The sequence below is a fragment of the Orcinus orca genome, chromosome 3 (assembly GCF_937001465.1).
Source record: "Orcinus orca chromosome 3, mOrcOrc1.1, whole genome shotgun sequence".
NCBI lineage: Eukaryota > Metazoa > Chordata > Mammalia > Artiodactyla > Delphinidae > Orcinus > Orcinus orca.
The window spans coordinates 21,514,257-21,527,068 of record NC_064561.1 but is presented as its reverse complement, the minus strand read 5'-3'; the positions used below and the strand labels follow the sequence as shown (position 1 = coordinate 21,527,068).

Below are 12,812 nucleotides of genomic sequence, written 5' to 3'. Positions count from 1 at the left end.
GTTTGAGATTGTTCTTTTCTGCCTATTTAAAGTAAAAGAGGGTGAGAAGTAGAGTTAGGCTTAATGTACTTTGTACTCTATTATGCCATGAAAATGCTTCTGTGCCCTGGAGACAACAAAAGATTTGCTTTAATGACAAGAATCAAGTATGTTCTAAAGCTTCCAGGTAGGAGGCGTATAGGTTGCAGTTTATATCAGAAGTCTTTGCTCTCTCTCTCAACTGTGTCTAGATGGGAAAGATGTGGTCACAAATGCTTCAAGGTGATACAGTAAATGTTGGAAAGAGGGGGGTAGGAGGCAGAGTTTTGAATATCTCAAACCTGAGCTAGAAGGATTTTATTTAAAGAAAATAGCGGATATGATTTTTCACTTAAGGAATGCCAGTCAGCAAACCTGACATTAATGTAGGAAATTAGCTCTTTTAGCTATGATGCTTTCAAATGCACATGGCTGAAAACAAATTCAAAATAGTCAAAGGAGATTTAAAAACAAAAACCAAACAACAACAACCACCTCAACAAACAAGTACTAGAAATTCAGGGATGCAGCCATATTCAGATACAGTTGGATCTGGACGTTCCAGAGTATCAGCAGGGTTCCAGCTCTCTCTCCATCCCTCAGCGCTGCTTACCTCTGCAAGACTTTATTTTACAGAATGTCTCTCCTTGTGCTGGATGGTCACTGGGAGTCCCAGAGTCATATCTCCCCAGCTTAGAAATTCCAGAGAGAAAAGACAATTCTTCCATTTTGCTCTGAGAGAAAAGTCCTGGAGAGCAGTCTGATAGACTTAGCCGAGGTCAGACACCTACCCATGAGCCAATCACCTGCTTTACTGGAGTTCAGTCCCTGGGCGACTCATCCCCGGGGCCCGTGAGGAGGCAGGATGGCATTATCTGGCAGTTCTCCAAGAAAAGCCTGCTGTTTTTTTGTAAGATGAAAGGGGAGAGGACATGGAAAATGAAACCTGTATCTGCTTCTGTAAAATCCACAGAATCTTACTCCCTGTCCTGTGTCGATGACCATGCAGTAAGCTGACCCAGGAGGTCATTTTTCCCACAACAGTCTTTATATATATGACTAAGGAACACACTGGTAAAAGAATATGGGAGAAAGTCTGAGTATGACAAGTCAGCTAGACTGATATTAACTAAAAAAGCTGCGTGAAAATATCCTTAAAAAGTTGCCCCCAACTCACTCAAAGTCCAAAGTTGGAGCTGGAAATACAATGTCATGGAGTTTGGATAAGAACAGGTTTTCTCCAAGCTGAACTATGACACAGAGATTAGCGACTTCGAGAAACTATACTTTTCCAAATAAAAAACATCACATGAGAAAAATGAGGCCTAGAAAAATTAAATGACTTAAGGTAACATAGCTAATTAATGGCAGGACTGAGACTAGAGTATATACTTTGTGTAACTGGCTATGGTTTTTTTGGTTGTTTGTTTGTTTTGTTATCAGTTCAAAACGAGACAAACTTAAAGAAAGGAAACACAACCAAAACTCAGTGGTTGGAAAAGAGATGGATATGAACGCCCACTTGTTTCTTACGTATAAAGTTACCCCTCGCAGTGTTTTGGAGGAGAAAACGCTGGCTCTTCCCAACGTTGGTTATATACACAAAGATTCCAAAGACAAGACAAGTGCTTTGCAAACAAAGTAACTAGAACCAGCTCAGGCTTCCCCGCGCCGGGTCCTACGTTCCACGGTCAGAACCACCAACTGTATCCCCCCGGGGAACAAGATGATTCAGAAAAGCTGGCGTCTTCAGAGAAGGGAGAACACTTAGCCGGGAACAGAGGAGAAAACTTGCTCAGCTTCTTGCTGGGGTCTGAAACGATCCCAACAGAGTCCTTAAACCCCTCAGGTTTCCCCAATCAAGCACCCTCGCCTCCAACCTGGGCCACCCCAGATCTATCAGACCACAGAAGTCTGCGGACGCACGAAGAGCTGACCACCCCACGAGAGGAACCTACGCGCGGCCGCGCCCACTCACCCGCCGCTCCCCGGGAGACGGGAGACGAGCCCGGGGTCCAAGTCCTGGGCGTGGCTGACTCACCCCTCTCCGGGCCCAGCTCCAGCTCACCTCGGCGCGGCCCGCCTGGGCGCCGCCATCTTGACCACGAAGGGGGCCTCGCGCCGGAGGCCCCTGAGAGGGCGCCCTGAGCGGAGCCGGAGCGCCGGGGAGCCCCAGGTCGGCGCCCTACGTCCCACGCACGCTCGCGCAGCGTCCACGCGCGACGAGAGTCCCTCACGCAGCCCCCGACCCAGGCTTCCGCGGACCCGGCGCCCCGCGCAGCCCGCACCGCGGCTCAGGCGGCGCCGAGGGCGGCCCGGGCGGAAGAGCGGGCGGGGGCACGCGCTCGGTAACCTGGCAACGCGGAGCAACCCGGCGTCTCTGGCGAACCCCAGCCTTCCACCGCGAGGAAGCACGGACCCCTGCACCCGCCGTCCAGCCCTCGCCGCCGCTCGTTCGCTCCGCCCGCTGCTGCCCGCTGGCTATGGTCTTTTCAATCCATGATACAACGTCTATATGTAACGAATCTGTTAAACCCTAAATGTTTATGATATTCAAGTAATCCAGTATCTGAATTATTCTTGAAGATAAAACATCCAAAGACTTCTTAATTGTATGGGTATACATACATAAAATACACGTGGAGGTAACTTCAAATATAGTATGTGCCTGTCTCTATTCCTTCCCCCTCCGCTCTTTAAAAAATGCTCCTTTAAAAATTGCCCACTCACCATCTGTTAGGTAAATTTGCTGAAACACAGTAAATGTGGAGACAGAAATTGTTATAGAGACTATTCCAAATGGCACTGACACCTGTATTTATGAAATGTTTAAAAGGGTAAGTTAGAGTTGTTTTTTTTTAAAAAAAAAAAAAATCCCACTATAGTAACACCACATCATCCTAGGTGCCCAGTTCTATCCAATTACATAAGATGGAGAGAGAGAAAGAGAGAGGAGGAAGAGAAAGAAGAAAGGAAGAAAACCAAGTACTTATGTATAAAATGTTGCTGCCAAAGTTTGAGATTATACTCAAGCATCAATGAACAGAAGGAAAACACTTACAAATTTACAAATGTATTTCATTTATGGTATGAGGGACACAGGTTTAGATTTGCAACACGCTCCCACAAGGGTCAAATTGACCACTTTTTTCTATCTAGTTGCTCTTGAGAGAACAAAACAATTGAAACAGATGCCATTCAATTCCAAGTCTATAGCTTAGACCATGTCACTGCACATGAAATATTGTTCATTCAGAGTCAGCACACAGCAAGAGTAATTTATACTCTCAGAGTGTTTGCTCTCAAGTCAATAGCAGAGAAGCCTTGAATAAAAACGTTCCCATTACTTTCCATTGTAATAGATCTTACTTATAGCCCATGAAACAGTGGTCAGAGGAGATTTATTCTTTGGACACCATATTATATAATCTCTCCACTTTAAGCCATCCCCCACTCGGCGATTATTTTTTAAATATGTTACTCGTAGTCAATATTAATTTACATTTAATCTTTCTTAGCATTAGGAGAGTATTATTTTGTACAGGCTCCGAAACAAATCTCCCGAAATTCCTCCCTGATGCTCCCTTCAGGCTGAAAATGCATTGCAGGGTGGCTGCAGTGACTTAATTCTAGTTGGCAGAGCCCTGGCCTCACACTAATTTCATTAGCCTCAAACTCCTGGATTTGAAAGATCCACTGAATATGATTCCTGTCCTCTGACATGTCACTTACTAACCAATTCAGTGTGCATACAGAGGAGAGAAAGGACTTGCTCAGCTCTGGCCCACCGGCAGGCAGATGAGAATTCCCAGTCAGAGACACTGTTTACATCTGAGTGGTCATTCTTGCCCGGGTCCTCATTTTCAGGAAGGCAGTTCAATCCAGGCTTTGCTGGCAGCTGCAGCATTTGTTACATCCATTGCTAGCTCCTTGTTCCTTCCTGCCCCCCAGTGCTTAGCATCCCCCATTTCAGTCACTAAGTCTTCCTTCCCCCAGCCTAGAAGCTTACCTCACCATAAATTTTTATCTCAAATGATAGGTTTGACACATTCCCCACAGCAACCCACAGGGACTGGGGAAAAGAAAACTCAAATCTCTGGAGAGCTAAGAATTCAACCATTTAGAGGAGTTTCTTTTATCCAGGACAGTCTTCATTGAGCTGAACCCTGCAATCCCAGAGAAGATTCACCTACCCGTTCTTTTCCTCTTTCCCTAAAGTGACTGTGTCTTTGAACAAGGGGTCTGTGTTCCACTATTCTCTCTATTCATTTTGCAGGTTTACAGAGGCTGGGAAACTGGGGACTGGACTTACATGCCAGGAGCTTCTAAGATCACACGCAAAAATAAGGCTACTGGAAGAGACTGTTGGAATCTATCTCTGTATATTTGAACATGGGCAGTGGTTAACCAGGATGCTCACACCAAGCTTACATCCAGCTTGCAGCACGAGCCACAAGTTGGTGCATCCCTCCTACTACCAGCCTCTTCTCAATAAATGCAGGTGAAAACTGGGGGCTCTTTTCCCTCAGCTGTTCAATCCAACATGAATAGCTGCAATTTGCAAATTAGAGGAAAATGACAGTGTTTTCTCTGAATGGTTTTGGTCCCAACGCACACTGCTAATGCTGGCATTCAGTTCCTTTCCTTCCCAGCCCAGGGAACGGGGGAACTAAGCATAAGGCAAGCGTTCTCTTTTCTTGCAAGTGCCTCAGATCCACACACCAGAGAAGGAATCAGCTCCCCCTGGAATCTTTTTCAGCAAACACAATCCTTCACCTAGTCTGCAAGCTCTCTCTTGACTTTAAGATTTCACTCTTTTTTCGACAGGCAGGCCCATCTGCAAGCTCCCAAGCTCCAAGTGAAGGCACCAAAATAATTTTTAAAATGTCAAACAGCAAATGTGCCTTCAACCCCCAGAGCTCCAGTAAAAATACTGTGAGTTGCCCCTGTGGTTCTCAGGTGACCTCTGGCCTCATCCTCCCTGCAGCGCTGCCTCCTCAGGTTCTCTAGTTTAAGCTCAGAGGTAAAGGAAGTGCTTCTGGGTTTTGCTTCCAACAACCCAGGCTCTTCCTGAAAGCATTACCTCAAAGTGAAGGCTGCCCAGAAGCACTTTTGGCCTTGCAAACATCTAGAGGTGGCATACTCAACAGGTGCTAGGGATGCTCAGAGGCTCAGAGGGGCCATACCAGGCTGCAGCTTTAGACAGGCACCCCTCCTTCTGGCACAAACACAAACTTCATACCCCTGGGTGCTGATGTAGTGACAGCTTGAATCTCACAAGGAGTCCCCTCCAGAAACCCAACATGCTTCAGGAAAGGCACTTGAGAGGGAGCCGACTTTTTAGCTACAGGGAGCATAAGGGTCAGCCAGAACATCTGGAGAAGGGACTAACTGAGCTTGGGTCCTACCAGGCAGGGAGAGAGCTGTGCATTAGGAAAGGATCACTTCAAGACAGAGATGAACAAAAAACTTGGAGATAGGGGTAGGGAAGGAAAAGAGAGGCAGAAATTGAAAGGGAGAACATAAAAACAGACAAAAAAAAAAAAGCAGGGAGAAAGAGACACAAGGAGAGAGACACACAGGAAGAAAGACAGAGAAACAAGAGAACCCATAGTCACGCAGACCCTGAAACTCAATTTCTTCATCCAGAAGCCATCCATCTATACCCAGGGCGGCACAGGAGCCTCGGGGCCGAGGCTGCGGGAGCAGGCGGTGAGAGAGCACTGCAGCACCGCCCACCGCTCAGCGGGCCCGATCCGCCGTCCTCGCATCTTCCGCCGTCCTCGCATCTTCCGCTGTCCTCGCATTCTTCCGCCGTTGCCCGCCTGCACCCGGAGCTAGAGGACCGCCCGGCCTTGCTCAGCGCACCCTACTGCCTCCCTCCAGGCGCCTTCTTGTCTGGCTCTGAGAATCGTCCTCAAAACCCAGGACTGGGGTTGGGGGCTGCGTTAGAGAGGTCGTGGGAAAGGATGGGCACAGGGTGGGTGCAGACAAAGCGACTGTGTTTCGCAGTTAGCATGAGCTCACCTCCGGGCTCTGAGCTGGCAGGAGTAGAAAGCTGATCGCCCGGCTCCTGCCAGTGGCCGGATCGCAAAGGCAGTTTAGACGGTGCAAACAACTGCCCAGAGCAAATCACCTGGGGGCACGTCTGCGGGTGGCTTCTCCCCGCTTGAGGACAGTCCCCACGCCTTCCGCCCCATGCCCTCGCAGAGACAGGTTACAGGTCGGGAAATCCAACCCGAGCGAAATGGGCAATTCACGTCCAAATGTAGGTGAAGACCTAGCCTTCGGTTTAAGAACTGCCTCCCTAAGCTCTTCTCGAAATTTTCCAAGGGAGCTGCAGCTTGTCGGGCGGCTTGGGGCAGGGAAGCTGGGGAGTTGAGAAATGCCTAGTTTCTAGGCGTCTTCTCATCTTTCATATTCCTTGCGCCTAAGTGGCTCTCACAGGAGCCCGGCACTTTTACAAGCCTGTTTTGGAACCATATTTCACTCGAATGCAAACCCATTTAAATCATCGCCTTGTTTTTCGGAGACTGTTTCTTGTCAATGGGGCCATAAATCCAGAATGTCAAGCCGGATGGAGTGGAGCGCGGACAGGGGAGAGATGGAAGGGAAATGAATCAAGCAGGGAAAGTACCTCCTCGGGTGAGGTGGGAGGGATTCGGCAGGATCTCCAGGGTGGAAATGAGCGAAGGCTGACCAGACCCCGCAGCCCTGGAGTCCAAGCCAGCCTTCAGGATAAAGAGCGCGGGGAGCTACGGCGCGCTCTGCCCCGGAGGGAGCGCCCCCCTACCTGGAAAAACCTCAGGATGTTGGCTACCATGATGGAGACCGAACTCCCCGAAGCCCCAATCACTCCAACTACTTTCTCGGGCTTGACGAAAACCGGAGGCTCGCCGTTGGTGCAGCGCACTTCGGAGGTGTCCTTCTGGATGAGCGCCTGGACGAAAGTGAGCGACTGTTCGAGCGCATAAGTGTCCCTGGAACAAGTGTCCAGGATCCGCGCTCCCAGCGTCACGTTGGGCAGCAGGTTGGGATCGCTGTTGATCTGGTCCAGGGCGTAGAGCATCGCTTCCAGCCTGTGGATCCCGTTCTCCCTCTTGATGTCGCCGCAGGGCACTCCGCTGGGACCCTTCGCGTGCACCGGGAACAGCCCCCCGAGGGTGACGTCCCCTTCGATCCGAATGGAGTGCGGGGCGTACATCTCCTGGCCGCGCGCCGCCGCCGCCAGCGCGCACAGAAGCACCTCCAGCACGCAGCAGGGAAACTTCATCAAAGTCAGGGCGCGGAGCAGCTTCCCCAGCTGGACCATGCTGCTCCCGCGGCTGCGGTGGTGGCGGCGGCACTCGAGGGGACGGTAGCGGGCTCGCCGGAGTCCTGGCCCCTTGGGGTGAGCTCCTCCGGGGAAGCCCAGGGTCTCCTGCGGGCGAGGAGGGTAGGGGCGCCCGGGAAAGGGCAGCCGGCGAGGGTGGGGGGTCCCGCGGCGCCTGCCATCTAGGGGCGCCGTGGGCTCTTGGGTTCCCCGGCCAGCGCGCCGCGCTCGAGCTCGCGCTCGGTGGCTTGCAGCTCGAGCTCTCCAACAGCCCAGCACTGGGGAGAGAGCGAGCATGGCTATCGCTTTAAATGCGCGTTCGGCTCCCTCTCCTCCTCCGCCCACTGCCTCCCACCCTCGCTCGCTCTCAGGCTCTCCCCACCCTTCCCAGCGCCCACCCTCCCCACGGTTTTGCATCATCACGCAGGGAGGGGCTGCGTGCTGAGGTAAGGGGGGAGGGAATAGGTGGGCGGCTGTGGGGGGGGGAGTACCTCCGATTGGGAGTTTCGAGGTCCCCAGGGAATCTGGGGATTGCAGGTCGCAGGCGAAGGCTGAGCTCCTGCTTCGGTCTCACTGTAGAAGCCGCTCGCTCGCCCGCCTGCACCCACACGCACATTCTAGGCACAGGGTGGCATCAGCCCCGGACAGGGCGGTTCTAGCTGGGGCTGACTGCTTCCAACCCTGAGGTCCGGAGCCGGGACTGTCAGCGCCGAGAGAATGCGAGGTAGTCGAAGGTGATGCCGCCAAGCATGAAGGGTAGTAGGGAGACCCCAGTCTGTACTGCTAATTCGTCTGTGCCAGTTTTTCCTAAGAAAAACACACATACACACAGGAGCCTGATTTATGACCTAAAGAACCTTTACGCAGAGACTTCTCCGGGGCCAGGCACTGGGCTAGCCTGTAGGGAAAGACGCCAACAAGAAATGCTGGGAATGGAAATGCATCTTTGGTCTTCAGGGGTTACTGCGGCCGGAGCCGGATGAAGTAACCCTGGTCTCCAGTAAATCTGTGGCGGATTCGCTCCTTTTCTTCCTTTCATCGCAAGAGATGGAACAACTGAGAACTCTGCAGAGCGCCCTTTCTTCTCTGGCGCTGACAGGTGTAAGGCTCCCTCCTACCCATTTCCAGAGATGCTTTTGGGCTGATGTCAGGTTTCCTCGGGCAGGAAATAGCAAGAAAGAGGTGGCAGTAGGAGGAGCAGACAGAAATCTCCCCATCGATCCAGTGATCCATTCTTCTTTTTTTTTTTTTCTGGCTGAAGATTTGGGGGGTTTGGGGAGTGGAACCAGGATGCCAGAGCAGGTTGTAGTGCAGTTAGGAAGCTGTTTTTCAAAGGTGTCCCCTCCTGCAGGTCCAGCCCAAACTTGGCCCATTAAAGCAACAAGTGGCCCTAGTTCCTACACAAGGAAGGGCAATGTATCTGCCCTTGGTGCCCACGTGTACTGCTTATGGTGGTCTCTACTCTTGCTGAGCCTTTCTGTTGGAGGGCAGCGAAACTGTCTTATACAGAATTGAGGGCGCAGAGAAAACCAAAACAAGACTATACTTTCTGTTGTAATGTTAGTGTACTAAAGAAAAATGTCCTTGCACATAAACAAAACAACACAGACACACACACACCTAAAAAGTCAGAGGTTGGGAAGTTGGTTGTCTCTTCCACCAACCACCTGTATGACCTTGGCACTTCTGTTCCTGTGCCTGAGTTTTACTTTGCCCATCTGTAAAATGATGAAATTGAATTGAATGTTTTACAGGTTAACTTTTAACTTTCAAATCCTCTGTTGAAATAGGTCATGCACCTTTGGCCATGGTGTTCTTTTTAGACCAATATCCTTTTTTGCTTTATGTGTAGGGCACCCGTTTTTTGATACCCAAACAACACTCCAAACATTTCCTGGTACAGAGGATTTTATTTTTTTTCTTCTTGACCACCCATTTATCTTCCTTCTAGGGAGAGTCCAGTCCATCATTTTCTTTTCAGACATGCCCCTCCTCCAGGTTTCAATACTTAAGGTTTGAGGAGGAAAACAACCTTCTTGCTACAGTGTTCAAGGAAGGGAATAGAGGCTAACAAGAGTTATGCAGGGCTAATCCCTGGACTTCTGCTGGAGTAACGAGGTTGATGACATAGGGTTACCACTGTCCAATAGACAATCCGTGCCGGAGTTAAAAGAAAAAGGAGCCTCCTTCCTCTAAATGCTTTATGTATATCTTTTGGACAATGTTACACTATTTGATTTTGTAAAAACATACCATTTTACTGCCATCTTCAAGAAAAGTGATGTAAAAACTATGCGAAGCTACCCCTGTATACAATGTGATCATCAATCACTCATAGATGTGATGCCCTGCTATATAAGTGCACACCTTGTGCAAACTTATGCTGTGATGCGCCCGCCCCTTCCAGCCAGCCCTGGAGCTGCGAGCGTAAAAGCCCGCAGCTGTGCCAGAAGCTCCCACATAAACAGGGAAATATTTGAATCCCATAATGAGAACTACCAGAGAGGAGAAAAGGCAGAGAGAAGAAGGGGTGGGGAAGAGAGAAAGGGACCTGGTTAGAACATGTGAACTCCTGGATCCACATGTGCCTGAAAGATTGCCTCTTTTTTTTCAATTATATGGTATTTTATTTCTGTTGTTTGAAGTCAAAATATCCTCTTGTAACTCACCTATTCTGCTATTCAATACATTGGATCAAAAAGGCTGGAACAAGTGAAATAGATATCCTGGTAAGGCAGCATTAGCTAGTTTGCAAAGGGGGAAAGAAGCAAAGCACTAGAAAGGCATCCTTGGGACACAAATACTGTGATCCTAGTATGTAGGCATCAGTACCTGAGGCTATATTTGATAGAGACTGTATCCTTATTTAGTTTTAATTTAAGGCTACTTAGTAGGCACTTGGTGCCAAAACATATATTTGAAGAGCTGTGCTACAAGTGAGAACACTTGATTTTTCACCTGCCCATGGGAAGATCTATGTTCTCCTCTTCCATTTCCAGGTCACAGCTTGCAACTGCTCAACAAATAGTTCTTGGCTGACTGTTGAATGTTGCCTTATTCTGTGTTCTCTCTTTGCTCTACTCATTCTCCCCAAACGTCTGGCAGCAATCATTATCTTCTTTTTGTTGCAGTCATCTGTGTGCATGTTTTATTTCCCTTGCTAAGCTGGAAGATCCTTGAGGGTAAGGGGCTAGGTATTATTTATCTTTTTACCTCGGACAATGTTCAGAATGGTGTTTTGTACCTAAGAAGCACTCATGTGTTGAATGAATCAGAATTGGTTTGCCATTCCCCACTGCCTTTATCTCACAATAACAGAAACATAAAGTGGGCAGAGCAGAACCGACGGCAAATAAATTGTCCTCTTTGCAGTTTCTAGAACTTAAAGAATAATTAGTAGATTTTGAAATAATTTTGTTTTACAAAAATTTCATAAGATTGAAATACTCTAACCTTCAAGCTCTCGATCAACTCTAAAGGAGGGCTTTAATTGGCTCTTCCTGAGTCAAGTGTTTATTCCTGGGCTGATAACTGGGGCCATTGTCATAATAGAAAGTGTGATTTGTTACCAGAGAAAGAGGAAAGTGACGCTGGGCTTGCAAGATATTTCTATCTTCAGCCAGAGTGCATAGGATCTGGAACTTAATTCGTGACGCAGTATTTGTTTGAGATTATATGAATGAAAAATCTTTGTGTAAGAGTGATTAATCTAAAACTTGGCCAGTCATTGTCCTAGTGTCATATTAAATTGCAGGTGAATCTAGTTTTAGGCACAAAGATCATAAATATAAAATGTGTTCCCAGGCTTGGTTCTGTGTAGTCAGTAATCTATACTCACCCACTCATTAATAAAAATGAAAGTTAAGGACTCAGTCCTAACTTACATGCTTAGCATTGTATTTTGCTAACAATCTCAGTTTTATTTTCTTTGTTCTCCCCTGTCCATCATCTTCTGCAGAAAATAATGTCTCCACTTTCAATTCCCTGTCTATTTAAATCCAATTTGTAATTTATAAAGTTGTCCTCCTTAAGGGCTGCTGCTTCTGCCACAGTAATGTACTCTGGCCATTATTATACTCTTCCATCTTTCATGTAGGTCTCCATCCATAGGTTTTGTTTTCATAGCTTTTTTTTTTTGGCGGTACGCGGGCCTCTCACTGTTGTGGCCTCTCCCAATGCGGAGCACAGGCTCCGGACGCGCAGGCTCAGCGGCCATGGCTCACGGGCCCAGCCGCTCCGCGGCATGTGGCATCTTCCCGGACAGGGGCACGAACCCGTGTCCCCTGCATCGGCAGGGGGACTTTCAACCACTGCGCCACCGGGGAAGCCCTATACTTATGATTTTATATTTGCTTATTTACTTTTGTCTCCCCCCTCAGCTCAAGAGAGACTATATTCATCTGTGTTAATCACTGCTGTGTTTCCTGAACATGCCTATAAATCATACTGAAGAATGGTGCCTGAAATTTGGTAAGGGATCAATCAATTTTCTTGGCTGGATGAAGAAATGTGTTCATAAATTAATGAACAGATCTTCGGGGCTTCTGACTTGAGGACTAATGGGAAGAGGATGGCAAATGGTTGGGACAGGGTACTGCAAGAAGTAATATTTGGAGTACTCTGATAGCTATCCTAACAGATAAGATTGTGTTCATTTAAGTAGTTCTAATGAGAGAGCTGGGAACTAGGGACACACAGCATTAAGGTTTTTATAATGCATTCTGTAGAGTTCTTTTTAAGTCTGTACAAATATCATTGAAAATATATGCATACACATACACCTCTGTTACTTTACTTAGCGCTTTACGAGAGCCCCTCAAGGAAGGGGTAGTATCAACTCTCAGTATCCTTCCTTTATGATGAGCTTAATTTATTCAAAGTTACATCATAATTTATTTGTAACTGTGAAACTAGACTTAGTTATTGAATAGACCCTCCCTAGGAACGTATGACATTAATAAAACCAACAAAACTTTGTTCAGTTTCCAATGATAGACACACTACAGACTCAATTATGGGCCATCCAGTTTAATGAAGGGAAGAAGTGATTGAACAAATATAGAGCAAACAGAATATGAAGTTTTATCCTCCATTAATATTAGTAACGAATAGTGTGGGCTCCAATGCCTTCAAGATAGCTTGAGACCATCATCTCTGTGTCATGGGCAGGGGGATGTTCAGCCAGGATGTCTTTCACTGTCACTGAGAAAAATTTCCATAATATATAATGATACCTACTGAAACTGATATGGGGCATTTGGGTAATAAGGAATCCATTAGCATATTTTTCCGGAAGCCTTGACTACAAAATGAAGACAGTAGATTTGGACACTTTCAGCCATGAAGAAGTTGTTTGGATATTCATCCTTATGCCTAATGAAATAAGCTTATTTCATCTCTGCAGCTTCCCATATACCATTTTCCCACCTCTGTTTTATGTTTGGAAAGACTTTTAGAAATTGAAAGTCAAGTTAAAAAGTGA

The 12,812-nt window shown here is 47.7% G+C and overlaps 1 protein-coding gene across 1 annotated transcript; it reads right to left on the bottom strand.

The window, feature by feature from the left end:
- Positions 1 to 5,401: 5,401 nt before the first annotated feature.
- On the bottom strand, positions 5,402 to 7,627 carry LOC125963899 (metabotropic glutamate receptor 7-like). Its single transcript, XM_049707537.1, has one exon. The coding sequence runs from the start codon at positions 7,625 to 7,627 to the stop codon at positions 6,752 to 6,754; it is 876 nt and encodes a 291-aa protein (XP_049563494.1). The 3' UTR covers positions 5,402 to 6,751.
- Between the last annotated feature and the right edge of the window lie 5,185 nt (positions 7,628 to 12,812).